Source organism: Fukomys damarensis, unplaced genomic scaffold (genome assembly GCF_012274545.1).
Source record: "Fukomys damarensis isolate Sample0158 unplaced genomic scaffold, DMR_v1.0_HiC HiC_scaffold_23, whole genome shotgun sequence".
NCBI lineage: Eukaryota > Metazoa > Chordata > Mammalia > Rodentia > Bathyergidae > Fukomys > Fukomys damarensis.
Window position 1 is genome coordinate 31,391,183 of NW_022900935.1, and position 14,414 is coordinate 31,405,596.

The 14,414-nt window shown below is 47.6% G+C and overlaps 1 protein-coding gene across 6 annotated transcripts in view; it reads right to left on the reverse strand.

Moving 5' to 3' along the window:
- Slc1a7 (solute carrier family 1 member 7) overlaps window positions 1-8,559 on the reverse strand; it is a 38,459-nt gene extending 29,900 nt beyond the window's left edge. For 4 of the 6 annotated variants that reach the window (XM_019205422.2, XM_019205424.2, XM_019205423.2 and 1 more), the window contains exon 1: window positions 8,431-8,559. Coding sequence is in view for 1 of the 6 variants with exons in the window: in XM_010610352.1 (XP_010608654.1) it covers window positions 2,123-2,257 (135 nt within the window). In the remaining 5 variants the exon portion in view is untranslated. Of the gene's footprint in view, window positions 1-1,417; window positions 1,436-2,122; window positions 2,258-8,430 lie in introns of those variants that run through there. The other 2 variants (XM_019205421.2, XM_010610352.1) reach the window with 2 other exon arrangements.
- Window positions 8,560-14,414: the final 5,855 nt, after the last annotated feature.

Sequence of the window (14,414 nt, forward strand, 5' to 3'; positions counted from 1 at the left end):
GTCCCTCTATCAGGCTTCTTTAGCTCCTTGGGCAGGCAGGAAGAATCCTTTGACCAAAGAAAGGAGGAGGGCCCTAGCACTCTGATTACTTGGGTCACAAATTCCAGCCAACTTTCAACTCCAAACACATCTCTGAACACAGAGATGGGTTTCCAGGAAGGCACAGAAAAATGGATGCAATTGTGACTCTCCACAGTTTAACCGGAAGTCTCAAATGGTCTGTATTTTTTTAGTGAGACATTTACACCCAAAGATAGAATCTATGAGGCTGTAAGCTCTTTTTCACAAATAGAACATTCTGCCGTTTTCCAAATTGTGTATGATTTTTGCCTGCTGCATAAGCTCACAAAGTTAGAAGAAGGGTTTAGTTTCTGAGTACAGGCAAAGAGATCAAACAGAGAAATCCTGGATTTCAAACTAAGACTAAGAAAGCCGATTCCTGTGGAATAATTGTTCTAAACTCCGCATCCTTCCTTCAGTTTATCCGGCAGGTTAATTCAGACCAGAACACATTTGCAGGCCCAAACAGATGGACAGGGCAGCTTTGGCACAGGGGCCCCCAGAGGAGCTTGGCTTTTAATAATAAGCGCTCCAATTTATTTTCATAAAATGGTCTTCCACCAGGAAACACATATTTGTTACTGAGGAAAATCAAACACTGTAGGTTGTGTGTGCCAGTTTAATTCAGCACGTAGTTGAGGGTTTCTTTGTGCCTGACACCATGTGAGGCTCACATTTTGGTTCAAGAAAACCCAGGAGTTGTTCAGCAATTCCCACTCTGGTGGGAGATGTGGAGATTGATATAAATAGCTGGTGCCAGCTATGAAGCAAGGAAGCCAGAAGCTGGGTTGCCAGGGGGTGAAGGCCCACAGCATGAGCATGTGGCAAGACTCTTACTCCGGGGACGGCCTGCAAGGTTCTAGGTTCAATCCCCCATACCACAAAACAGACCAATGAAACCCGCATGTCATTTCTGACGTCAATAGGTCTGAAGATGTTAGAAGATAGGAAAGATGAGACCGTTTTTGATGCAGGTAGGACTCTGACAGGCAGACAGAGGAAGGAGGGCAAAGTCACAGTCAGTAGGCATTTACTGTATGTCAAACCCTGGCCAGTGCTGTTCACTCCTCACAACAATTCTTGAGGACATATTCTCCCACCACCCCTTTTTACAGATAGAGCAACCGAGGCGGAAGAGGGATACAGACAGAGGGACAGAGGGAGAGAGGAAGAAGGGAAGAGAGGGAGAGAGAGGATTTTGCTTAGCCACTTAAAGCAGAGTCAAAGATCAGGTTCCTCTGCCTATAGAACCTAACAGGCCCGTTAGAGAAATACAATAGCTCTGTTCCCAGGGAGGGGATATTTTGCTTTTCATGAAAGACTAAGGCTGGAGCGCCCCTGAAGAGACAGTCGTTACCTGTCTTCAGTGCACTGCAGGAAGAGGAACCATATGGAATCGGGAATCTCCCAGAGGCCACTGACAAAGCCTCTCTCCTCCACCTGGTTGTAGCTGGCTCCTCTGTGCCACCTGCCCCCCAGGTCTTGTCCGAGGCCTGCATAGAGCAATTGTAGCAAAAAATCCTGCTGAGCCAATTTAGCAACAATCCCCTCACTCTTGGTTCCCCCCTCGGCATCTGAGAAAATTCCTCCTCGCTCCTCTTCCTATCTGATTCCCCACCCTGGATGTCTCCCAGGCTGGTTCACATCTACCAGCCCTCGCTGTGCTGGTTGGCTGTAACTCCTCAGCTGTCCTGGTTGCCTTTGGAATTCAATCTGACCCCACAGGAGGTCTCTACACCTGTCCTGAATAGTCTTTCTTGCCGTTTGAACAAAGGTTCAGACAATTCTCTCTTTAACACCCTCTCCCACAGAGAAAGGGACCTGCCCCAAGCAACGCTCCTTCATTTGCCGTGGCCGGGACCCTGCCTCACCCGTCTCCCAACCCCACCTCCAGCCAACATCATATCCTGAAGGTTCCTCTGTTGAGAACAGTTCTCATCTCTGCCTCTCTCATCTCAAATCAGGCCTCTCCCTGCCTGGGAGAAAATGACTGTCACCTGATGGGGGAGGCCCAGATCCCTTTGGCCTACACCCTCTTCCCAAGTGCTCCAGGGGAGCTCACCTGCGGTGAGAGGTGCCGGGTCCTCAGGAAGAAGCCGAGGAGGCAGCCCAGGAGGACAGACAGCACCGACAGGATGAGCAGTCCGTTCCGTCGGCACACGTCCCTGCCTCTCACGAGGATGGCACCCAGCACCATGGTGAGCCGGGCCTGCTGAGATGCCAGCCAGGGGTACAGGGTCTGGGTTGGGATTTCAAGATCCTGGGCTTACAGGTGGCCAGACTCACTGAGCAGCAGTCGCCAGCCCCACGGCCATGGCCTGAGGCAGCCCCCGAGGGAAGCCACAATCCTATTACCAGCTGCATCATTAGGAGCTGGGAGAGATTAGGGCCCAGGAAATTAGAGCAGGCCACGTGGCCTGGGAGTTGGGCTCTCAAAGCTAATTGCTCATTGAATGAGAAAATGGACCAGACCTGAGGGGAGGAAGAAGAAGAACATCTGTTTGGTTGGTTTGATTTTTACCCCGTTTCATTTCAGGAAGAAATGCAGGCCAGGCAATAAGGACCCAGAGATCACCAACATTAAATGAGCATTGATTGCATGGGTTCCTTGGGTTGGTACATTTAACCCCAACACCATGCCAAAGAGTAAGGAGAATTCACCTACCCTTCTGCTGAGGAGTGAGGGAGCACAGCGTGCCAGGCCTGCTCTGGTTGCTTTGCCTTCGATGATTACAGGGACCCATACCAACCACCCTCAGATCTCACCTTCAGGCACTGAAAAGGGAGACCAACTCCAGCAGCCAGTGACAGAGCTGTGTGTGGAGTGGAGTCAGTTTCCACATAGGGTGTGGGGCTTGAGGCACTCAGTACAGTGTGGTTGTAGAATGGAGGTCCATGGACCTCACCGTACTTGTCCTGGGCTATGTCTCCCACCTGATGCACAGTCTTTGGGGCTCTTTTAAGCAGACCCTCTGAGGGCTTTCAGGGTCTTTTTTTTTCGTCCCCCTCTCATGAAATGGGTCTTGCTATACAGTTTAGACTCGTCTCCAACTTGTGATCCACTTTCCCCAGCCTCCCAAGTGCTGGGATTACAGGCAGGCACCACCACAGCTAGTTAAGGCTGGCTATTATTTTTAAAGTCAAGGGCACCCAGGAATTCTTCATTCAAGACCCAGCTTGCCTACTTACTAGTGGTGCAGCCCTAGACAAGCCATTTCATCGCATTGTGCTTCCGTTTCCCCACCCATAAATCAGAGAGAATAACAGCATCTGCTGCCTTGGGATTCATATAAATGCCATCCAGAGAACCCTTGTGAAGCACTTGTGAGCTCTAGCAGGTTGCATGGGGGCCAGGGCTGTTAGGATCACCACACAGCACTTTGGTGGGAGGTTTTATTTTCACAGCTTCTCCGGACCTGGCCCACCCTTTAAAGCCAGTGAATTAACCCCTGCCTGTTTCACCGGGGCTCTGTAATCCCATTAGGGCAGTCAGATGGCAGCAGGTGGCAGCAGGGAGCAGCCAGGGGAAGTGGGTTTGAACAAAGGCTTCCTCCTCCTGACAAGGGGGAAGGGATGGAGGACAGAGAGGCCAGGGCTGAGGGACCGCAGATGGCAGCCATGGCCAGTGCTCACCTGGATTCTGGTCTCCATTATATCGGCCTGCAGCCTTGCCCACTCAGGGTCTACATCGTGCCCTTTTAGAGTGACAGACATGAGTGAGGGGTCTGCTAAGAGATTTCCATTCAACCGTCACCTTCTGAAACCTTCTCTGTAGCCTCTGGTAGGGGAGAGGGTAACAAGTCGGAGACATTTTTTCTCTGACTCTGATTCTTAAAACCAAACTCCAGCAAATGCCTGGTTTCTAACTAAGCAGGTGGCTGGTTTTGTCTGGAAGATAACACATTCAGAGCAGATGTTTGGGTTTTAGTCAAGGTCCAGGCCTGTCCTTCCCGTGCCATGAAGGGACGGGCAACTTGCTCTCCGCTCTGGCTCCCAGAACACCCCACAGCTGCTCCTGACCTCCTTTCCTGACACTCTCACCCCACCACCCACCTGCTCAACTCCTTTTTTTCCTTTGCCCCACTACTGTATCGCCCACAGAGAATCACAATTCATTCAAGAGAACATCCTTACAGCATCATCTCCTGACACCTCTGCTAGGCCCTGGAGACAGCAGTGAATCAGACACAGGGCTTGTCTTCAGGGGGCAGGAAAAAAAAATAGAAAGAACTCATGCTTACTACAGTGTAAATGGCCAATAACAAGCTGTCAAGTGATATTTGTTAATTACATAAAAATGTTGTTGGATTAGAACCCTTTAATAGTTCATCACTGCCCATGGAATCAATTTTCTTTTATGAAGTTATTAAATTAGGGGAGCAATTTTTCCCCTTACTTTCACTTAAAACATGAATTTGGGAAATGCTGGCAAAACAAAGTTAAACAGGTTCTTTACTCCAGGACAATTCAAAGGCGGGTTGCTAGAGTTAAAATCCTAGCTCTGCCACTTGCTAGCTGTGTGATCTTGGGCAAATTTCTTTCCCTCTCTGGACAGTGGGAATCAGAAAGCTGTGCCTAGTGGGAAGGCTCGCAGGATGGGTGAGAGGAGGCAACGTGCAGAGCACTAAGCGGGTGTGCTTGGTATTGGCAAGTAGTTATATTTTGTCAGAGCAAATCTTTGTTTTGGTACCGGGGATCGAACTTGGGCCCTTGCGCTTGAGAAAGCAGGCAGTGGAACCACTGAGCCAAATCCCCGGCCCTGTCAGAGCGAGTCTTTACAGAAGCAGCACCTTTCGGAGGAGTTCTCCACGGGGGATGCCGAATCCCACCCTTCTAGAGAATTCCATGCTGGCTGACATCTGGGGACAGCCTGCGCTCCTCAGTGAAGTCGTCAGTGTCTCTGTCCCTCCCCTCCCACCTCACCCCTCCTCCTGCCCCACATCCTGTCCCAACCTTCTCCACCTTTGCCCGTGCTATTTCCTCTGCCTAGGATGTCCTTTGCTGTCACCGGGCTCACAGGCACGATGCCCCCCATCCTTGAAGCTTTCCTCCCCCAACTACCGCATGGGAAACCCTCCAGTTTCCTCTCACTAAGTCTGCCCTTTCCGTAGTCACCAGCAAGAGACCGACCCCGGCTCCTTTTTTCCTTCTTTTTTTGGCAGTACTGGGGATTGAATCCAGGGCCTTTGCATTGAACTACATCCTCACCTATTTTTTTTAGGTTCTCGCTAAGTCACTAAGTTGCTCAGACTGGGCTGAAACTTACGATCCTCCTGCCTCAGCCTCCCACGGTGCTGGGGTTGAAGGTATGCTCAACTATGCCTGCTTAATCCCAGTTCCTTTTTAGATGGCTCTGAGAGAAAATACTATAATGGCTCTGATAAAATACTATGAGAATAAAATTCAATCTGTTTGTGATCATGCCATTTGGAATCCCCGCAGTTGGGAGGACAGGTTAGTCGCTGGGGTGCTTGGGGGGAACCTTAAGGTGCACGGTGTTGTCCTGCAGAGCAGCTGGAGCTGACAGCAGCAGGAAGCTCAAGGGGAGCCTTTAGGGGGACTGGAGTGGAAGCCAGGACCAGCTGTGGATGGAGGAGCTGAGCGGTGCTGTCAAAATGAGCCCCAGCAGCAAACACAGGTGTGCAGCCTCAGCCTGGAAAGGAGCTGTGTCTTCAGGCTGCGCCTGCTGGCTGTGCTGGGGAGGGCAGCCAAGGGTCCTTCCTGCTGGTGACCGGTTAGCCATGGCCAGACTGCTGGTGGTGTTAGCCATGGCCAGGCTGGTGGAGGGGCTGCCCAGGCGGGAGGCGGTTGTAGGAAGGCTTCCCAGAGGAGGAGGGCTCAGTTAGTCAGGCTTCAGGAGGCCACAGGCAGTCTCCTCCCTCCACTGTGTGTCACAGTTCCTTGAGGCTGAGTCCCAGCTGGGGACACTGCAGAGGCGTCTCCATCTCCCTGACCCTGACACACGAGCCTGCGAGCACTTCCAGGAAGGCTTTCTGTGGATTCCTGACAGCCTGAGTCACCAAGGGCTGATGTGACCTCTGCTGTGGGCTTGCCCTGCCCCAGGCCAGCCTCAGAGGATCACGTGCTGCCTCCTTCTGTCCTGCCGGCTCCTGTCCCCTGAGCTGGTGACCTGTGAGCTCCGGACTGAGCACCCTCTAAGTGTTCACTCGGCTGCCATTTGCTGAGCGCTTACTATGTCCCAGGCTCCGTGTGGTTGCTCTAACCTTTCATCCACACTCCCCAGGAAGGGCTGTGTGCCAGGAGTCAGGGAGTGAGTCCGCCCCTGCACAATGTCACAGTCACAGGGCTTAGGGCCCACGTTCTAGATCTGTGCGATCCAATCCTGCAACGCTAATCACACGTTCACTCGGCTGCCATTTGCTGAGCGCTTACTATGTCCCAGGCTCCGTGTGGTTGCTCTAACCTTTCATCCACACTCCCCAGGAAGGGCTGTGTGCCAGGAGTCAGGGAGTGAGTCCGCCCCTGCACAATGTCACAGTCACAGGGCTTAGGGCCCACGTTCTAGATCTGTGCGATCCAATCCTGCAACGCTAATCACACTGTACACATAAATCTGCTCACAGTTCAAGGGCTCAGTAGCCGCATGTGACCAGTGCCTACCATGCCGGACAGTACAGTAAGAGAACATTTCCATGGCCACAGAAAGTTCAGCTCTCGGTTCCTCTAGGAAGCGGTGTGGCTTTTCCCAAGTCAGTGAACTTCTCTGAGCCCTTTTCTGATCTTAAAAGTCCAGGCTCCTTACATTGCTTCAGACTTCTTCTCACATTGGAGTATGTCAGTTGCAACAAAGCATGAAGCTCAACCCACCGCAAGCTCAAATTAAGTTTCCAAATTAGAACTCTTGTTAGCAGTCACACAAAGTTAAACCAAGCTGATGCAGGTGCAGAAGAGATTTATAAGCAGGGTCAACCACATCACCTGAGGGGCCAAGGCAGGTGGACATGTGCAGACACAGCCATGTGTCTGCGAAAGGGGTATTAAAGCATTACCTTTTCCCCTTGGTCTCTCAACTTATCGTGGTGTTTTTAAAATATGCTATGTAATGCTATTCTTTTTTTTTTTTGGTACTGGGGATCGAACTCCGGTCCTTGCACTTGCCAGGCAGGCGGCAGAACCACTGAGCTAAATCCCGAGTCCTGTAATGTCATTCTTAAGTAAATAAAAATTTAAAAAATTTTTTGCAGACAGGGTTTCACTAGGTAGTGCAGGCTGGCCTTGAAATCTATGGAGCCCCCAAACTCACAGTGATCCTCCTGCCTCAGCCTGCTGAAAAAAATTTTTTGCAGACAGGGTTTCACTAGGTAGTTCAGGCTGGCCTTGAAATCTATGGAGCCCCCAAACTCACAGTGATCCTCCTGCCTCAGCCTGCTGGGTGCTGGGATTACAGGTGTGCATCACCAAGCCCAACCCCCAAAATAAAATTTATTAGCATGAATTTTATTGTTCATCTTTATGGTATGCAGAGCCAGCTTTAAATGCAGATAGTAGGGTTAAATTTTCCCCCCAAATCACCAAAATGACACATTTTGTATTTAGTAGCTCATATGAGCCTATGTATTTCATTTTTACCAGAACAGTGGGTATGCAGGAAATTAACTCCATTGTATGGATCTCATTTCTTCTCTCTCTCTTTTTTTTTTTTAATCTCATTTCTTGAGATACAGACAACCCCACCAGAGCTCTCTGGCCTTGGCCCCTGATGAGTCAGGAAAGCCTGAAAAAGGGGGACCATGAGGGAGCCACCGAGCCTTTTTTATCTCATTTCTTGAGATACAGACAACCCCACCAGAGCTCTCTAGCCTTGGCCCCTGATGAGTCAGGAAAGCCTGAAAAAGGGGGACCATGAGGGAGCCACCGAGCCTTCTCCAGAGTTGCCCTCACTGTCAGTATAGAAGGCTGGATCCCACCGGAAGTAAGTGGGAACGGATGTGAGGTTCAGCAGTCGCTGGTGTCTCTTGGAGTGCCATCTTTTTACGTTTGGAACAAATTCTGAGCTGAGGAAACTGGGTTTCTGGAGGCTGGCAGTGCCGCCGCTGACTCAGGGGTAGACACACCACACTCAACAAGGGTTCGCTGAATCCCCATGCCTGGCCATTTGTGCACAATTCTATACCCGTGGGCACCGCACACACCGTGCGACAGCGGAGTGGCCCGGACCAGAGGTGGGGACACAACACACATCTCGGCTCGCAGGAGCGCTCCTATTGCCCTCACAACCTGTGTATGAAGTGCAAGCTCAAAGATAGTATGTTTAAGAATTCAGAGACGGTGACAGCGGAATATTAAGCCAATGCCCACCTGAGCACAGGCACTGTGCACCTGCACCAGTCACGGTCCCACGAAACCCACCTTGTCTAGAAGGCTGGGTGCCTGAGGGTGTTCCAGACCTGGGCGGGAGTGGAATCCAGCAGCAAAGATCAAGGTGTGCGACGGTCAGAACTTGCACTCTGCAGCTCTCGTCTCAGAGCCTGGTGCGCGCGCTTCACGTGATGCGTGCGCGCTGGAAGGGGCGGAGCCAGACTGTGCTTCACGTGATGCGTGCGCGCTGGGAGGGGCGGAGCCAGACTCTGCATCCAGCCTGCTGGACAGGTGGCCTCCTGTACCTCCAGTGCGGGCAGTTACCCAGTGCCCTGGTTTTCTAAAGCAGAAAGCGAGACCAATAATATCATTCTGTCGAGCGTTCTTAAGAGGAGTAAAGGAATTATGTGTATGATGCCTGATCATAACAAGCACCATCTATACATGTCCTACTATTGTCGGATTGCTATGTGCTGGGCCTATTCTAGGAATGGGGATACTGTAGTGCAGATGGTCCCTTGTTTATTTGTTTATTTTTTATGGGCAGACTGTAACATATTAATATATAGTGCCATACTGTAGAAGGCCCCTTCTTTGCTTGTTTCCTTATTTTGTTATGGGGCCAGGGATTTAGCTCAGTGGTACTTCCACTTGCCTCGCAAGAGCAAGGTCCTGAGTTTGATTATTAATAATAATAATTATTATTTTGTTGTCGTTTGTTTTTATGTATTAGTACCCATTGTAATACATAATGTTTACATTCCTTGTGTGGAGTTGGGACAGATACATAACACATCTTAATTCATTCTTTCATTCCCTTTCCCTCCTCTCCCTCCCCTCTCCATCTGTTTCTTGAGCCCTCTCCCCCTTTCCTTCTGTTTCACGTTTGCAGTATATCCTGTGTACGTTCCTTGTAGGGAGCCGGTAAATAATCTAAATTTACATCGCCTGCACCTTTCCTCTCTCCCACTTCCCTCTGTCTCTTGGTCTATGTCTCCTTTATGAAAGATCTATCTCCCTACTCCCTTTTATCTCTCTTTTATTTTGCTCTTTATTTATACTTTGGGTTTCTCTTAGTGGAGAGACTGTGATATTTACTTTTATGTGTTTGATTTATTTCACCTAACACCATGGTCTCAACATGCAACCGTTTCCAGCAAATGACTCCTTCTTTATGGCAGAGTAGTACTCACTTGTATCTAAGTGCCACAATTTAAAATCCATTCATCAGCTGATAGACATTTAGGCTGCTTCCAAGATTTAGCTGCTATGAATTGTGCTACCGTATACATGGGTGTAAGTGTGTCACTGTCATATGATGTCTTTAATTCTTTTAGAAAGATACCTAGAAAGGGAAGAGCTGGATCAAATGGAATTTCTAATTTCAGATTTTTGAGGACTCTCCAGACTGATCTCCATTCCTGATCTCAGGAATTTACAGTCCCACCCACAATGTAGAAGTGTGCCCTTTCCTTTCAGCCTTGCCAGCATTTATTACTATTGGATTTCTTGATGATGACTGTTCTTTCTGGGGTAAGACAGACTTTCAATATTGTTTTAATTTGCATTTCTCTAATGACCAGCAATATTGAGCATTTCTTATTATTTATTGGCCATTTACACATCTATGAAATGTCTTATTTTGCTTGCCCATTTTTGATTGGGTCTTATTTTGGGGGGGTCTATTTTTTTGGTTCTCTTTAATTCTAGATATTAGTCTTCTGGGGAATAGCTGGCCAATTTAAAAAAATTCTGTAGGTTGTCTTCACTCTGTTGATTGTTTCTTTTGCTTTGCAGAAGCATTTTAATTTCATATAATCCTTTCTGTCGGTTCTCTGTACTATTTTCTGTGCAGCCAGGATTCAGTTCGGAAAGTCCTTGATGATTTTAAGAGTTTTACCTATTTTGTCTTCCTGGAAGTTATATGTTTCCGTTCTAACATTTAGATCTTTGGTCCATTTTGATTTCAGCTTAGCACTTGGTTGGAGATCTAGACTCCATCTTCTGCATGTAGATAGCCAGTTTCACCAGCACCATTTGCTAAAGGGATTCTCTTTCCTCCAGTGTATTTTTTGGCTCCATTGCCAAAGACCAAGTAGTCGAACGTGCTTGGAGTTGTTCCTGTGTCCTCTATTCTGTTCCATTTATTTACATGTTTGTTTTTGTGCCACTACCATACTGCTTGGCTCTCGTTTTACCCAGGATTGCTTTTGCTATTCTGGATCTCTTATGGCTCCATATGAATTGCAGGATTGTTTTCTCTACTTATGTGAGCAGTGTTGTTGGTATTTTGATTGGAATTGCATTAAGTGTGTGCATCAGTTTTAGAAGTATGGCCTTTTTAAATTATATTCGTTCTGCCTATCCAGGAACAGGATCTTTCCATTTTCTGATGTCCCCTTTGATTTCCTTTTTCAGAGTGTTGTAGTTTTTTTCTTTTTTTTTCTTTTTTTTTTTGGTCTTTTTTGAGACAGGGTCTCACTATGTAGTTGAGACTGACCTGGAACTCACTTTGTAGCCCAGGCTGGTCTCGAACTCACAGCGATCCTCCTGCAAATGCAAGCCCACTGGGGTCAAGGTGTGCACTTATGAAGAGGGTATGGAGCTTCCAGTATAGTCCAAGGTGTAAAGGCAGGTTTTAGAAGAACGTCAGGAATAGTGGCTGCTTGAGTAACAAAAATACAGGGTCAAAACCGAGCAATCTTCAGGACGGATAGCTACATTAATCACAGTTTACTGGGCTTGCATTTGAACTGAGTGGTAGAATTGAATTTGGACCAATCAGTAGGCACCAATCCAAAGACTTGCATTTAAAACAATTTGAGCCAATCAGTAGGCTTGAATTTGGACTAATCATAGGCCAGCTGCTGCTGTATAAGCACCACTCCTGCAGCATTTCAGTGTTGGTCCAGGCAGGTTATAGCATGAGTTCTGCTCAAATTAAATCTCCCTTCTGTGGTCCTGTAGATTTGTTTCTGGGAAGGCTTGAGCTTGGAAGGTCCCAAAGGGCTCCAGGAACCAGTAGATGAATGTCAGTGACAGAGACTGGCAACTGGAAGATCTGAGTGATGGTCCGGCTGGCATTGACTGGCGTCGACCAGCGGTATCAAGACCCCTCAATGAATAGTGCCAGTTACACTAACCTAGTCTGCCTTGGAAAAAGCGCTGTGATTTCCACAATCCAAATTCAAGACCGCAGACTCGGCTATGAATGCACATGTTACCTCTCAACTGACTAGTCGGCAGGTGTCACTGGAGTCAAGCTGTGTGGGGTTCGCAGCCACTCTGTCCCTTAATCGCCCCAGGACAGTTATGAGACCTGTAAACACGGCCGCCGTTGCACTTGTGAATGGCAGCAGCAACTCAGGTCCCTGTGGAGGACCCCACACGGACACCTGGTCCTCATGAGCACCAGGATGACTGCTGTGGGTCTTAAAACCACTGGGAGTGAATGCAAATCCCTCGAAGGTCAGTCCTATCTGATGTCTCGTCGTGTCTGTCTGGCTCCTGAGAACGATTGATAGGTGTGGTGTGGGTGAGTTCAAGGTAGGAATGAAAGCATCATTTGAAAATCACTTAATAACTGTTTAAAGGAAGCTCCAGGCCAGGGAATGTAGCTCAGTGGCGCTGTGCCTGCCTGGCAAGCTCAAAGTCCTGAGTTTGATCCTTGGTGGTGGTGGGGTGGTAGAGTGGTGGGTAAATAAATAAAAGAAGCCCAGCTTGTGAAAGTACTTAGTTAAGTTCTTGGGATGCAAACATGTGCATCAGGGAGAAAGCATAAACAAATTACTTACTGTGTAGCAGGGAAGCTGACGTGAAAGCAGGGGGCAGTGGGAGCCCAGGGGACCCTCTCTCCCTCCATCCTCCTTCTCTCCCCCTCCCTTTCCTGTCCCTCTCCTCCCTTCCCTCCTTCCTCTCTCCCTCTCTCCCCACTGGGGAGAGAACCCAGGTGTGTTGTAACACTGATCTATATCCTGGGCTCTTTTTACTTTTTATTTTGAGATGGTCTTACTAAGTTCCCCAGGCTGGGTTTGAATTGAAACCCTTCTGCTTCAGCCTCCCCAAGTGCTGGGATTAGAGGTGACATATACCACTGCACCTGGCTCTCTTTTTTTAAACAGGCAAATGTGAGGGCCCCAGCTTTAGTTAGACTTTATGTTTTGTTCTAATTATTCCCTCTTGTTGCCTTTGCATCTACAACAGTGCCTGGCATGTAGCATAAGCACAAGGAATGCTGAAAGAAGATAGCAGAGGCCTCATCACCAGCTGTCAGTAGCCCCAGTGTCAGCAAATAAGTTAACTGGTTCATTCATTAGCATAAAGCTGAGGGCCTGCTATGTGGGCCTGGTGATGGGTCCCTGCTGTGAAGCAGCTCAAGTTCAAGTAAGAGATACAAATGAAACTCAAATACAGGATATGGGTAGACATGAGTCCCTGGCCAAGAAAGTTACCTTTCCCCTTAGAAATAACCAGTCCTCCACTTGGGATAGTTACAGCAAAGGCTAAAGACTGAGTCAAACCACTTTAGAATGATTATTATCTTTCAAGTGTTTAAAACTTTGTATTAGTACTGTGCATGTTTGTAGCACATAATAACTGCAGTCATCCTGAGGAATTGGTGCATGTGCTTAACACATCCGCAATTTTTTTACTTCTCCCTCCCAGAATGGTGGTTATCTTAGAATGTTTATGTTTCAACAGTAAAATTGGGTCCGTAAGGCAGGAAGATTTGGTGTCTCCAGAATAGTTTTATGATGAGAACCCAAGACACACTGCATTTTGGAAAAATTCACTGCTAAAATATTCCTATTTTGCTGGAACCAGCTTACTAGGATCGGCAAAGATACTGAAGTTTAATGTGTTTGATCAAAATAATTTCTCCCAGCTGGGTGCGGTGGTGTGTGCCAGTAGTCCCTGAACTATAGAGACTGAGGCAGGAGAATCCTTTGAGCCCAGGAACTGAAAATTAGCTTGGGCTATACAGGGAGACCTCATCTCAATAAATAATGAAACCTTGGGGGGAGGGGGTGAAGGGAGGGCAGAGATATGGGGAAAAATGAGAACCAAGATCTATCTTGTAAAGGTACAAGATCCCAATGATGAATGTAACTGTATTGTATACTTAAAAAGTACCAAGAAACTCAATGAGGAAAGATAATGAATACCTTGTCCTACTGGTTCCTTCTGTAAGGTTTCTGGAGTTTTAAGCAAGAACTTCAGTCTTCCCAAGGCAGTGGGTATAATACAGCCAAAATTTAAATAGCAAATAAAGAGTTTTAAAAAGTGAAATAACTGTATCAGAGGACAGGAGCATTATAATAATATATTTTTCTCACACACATTGTAGTTTATTAATCCTGTACCCTTCAATTGACAAAGTTATGTATATTTATACAAGGTATTCCCTAATCCCTAATTCCATTATTAATTATTAAGTGCCACTGTTAACTATTCCCATTAGTGTTTGGCTAAAAATAATAGCTAAAAATAATACTACAAAACAGAGGAGTAAATGGGAATAATAGTGCATACCTGTAATCCCAGCATTTGGGAGGCTGAGGCAGGAGGATGACTGTGAATTTGAGGTCAGCCTGGGCTACATAGTAAATTCAAGAACAGCCTGAACTGCATAGCAAGTCTCAAAAAAAGGGAAAGAGAAAGAAAGAAAGAGAGAAAAAAAGAAAGGAAGGAAGGAAAGAAGAGGAAAGAGAAAAGAGATCGGTAACAGAATATTTCCTTTGAGGTAAGTGTTTTCATATTTTTAAAATTTTTGTTCTTATTGTTACATGTTAGCAGTATAAGATGATTACATTCATCACAGGGAGTTAGTACAAGTGCAAAAAACATCTTAATTCTTGGAACCACGCCTGCTCCCGACCCAGCCGCCATCGCTCAAGCGCCAGGAAGGTAGCCGCGCGGGCACCCCTGAACCTCCATAAGCCTCCCCGTCCCCGGCACTCTCAGACCTCCTGACTGTGCAAGTCTTTGGACCCACTCTGCAGAGGCAGAGGTGGTCATCAAGGGTATTTTTTTCT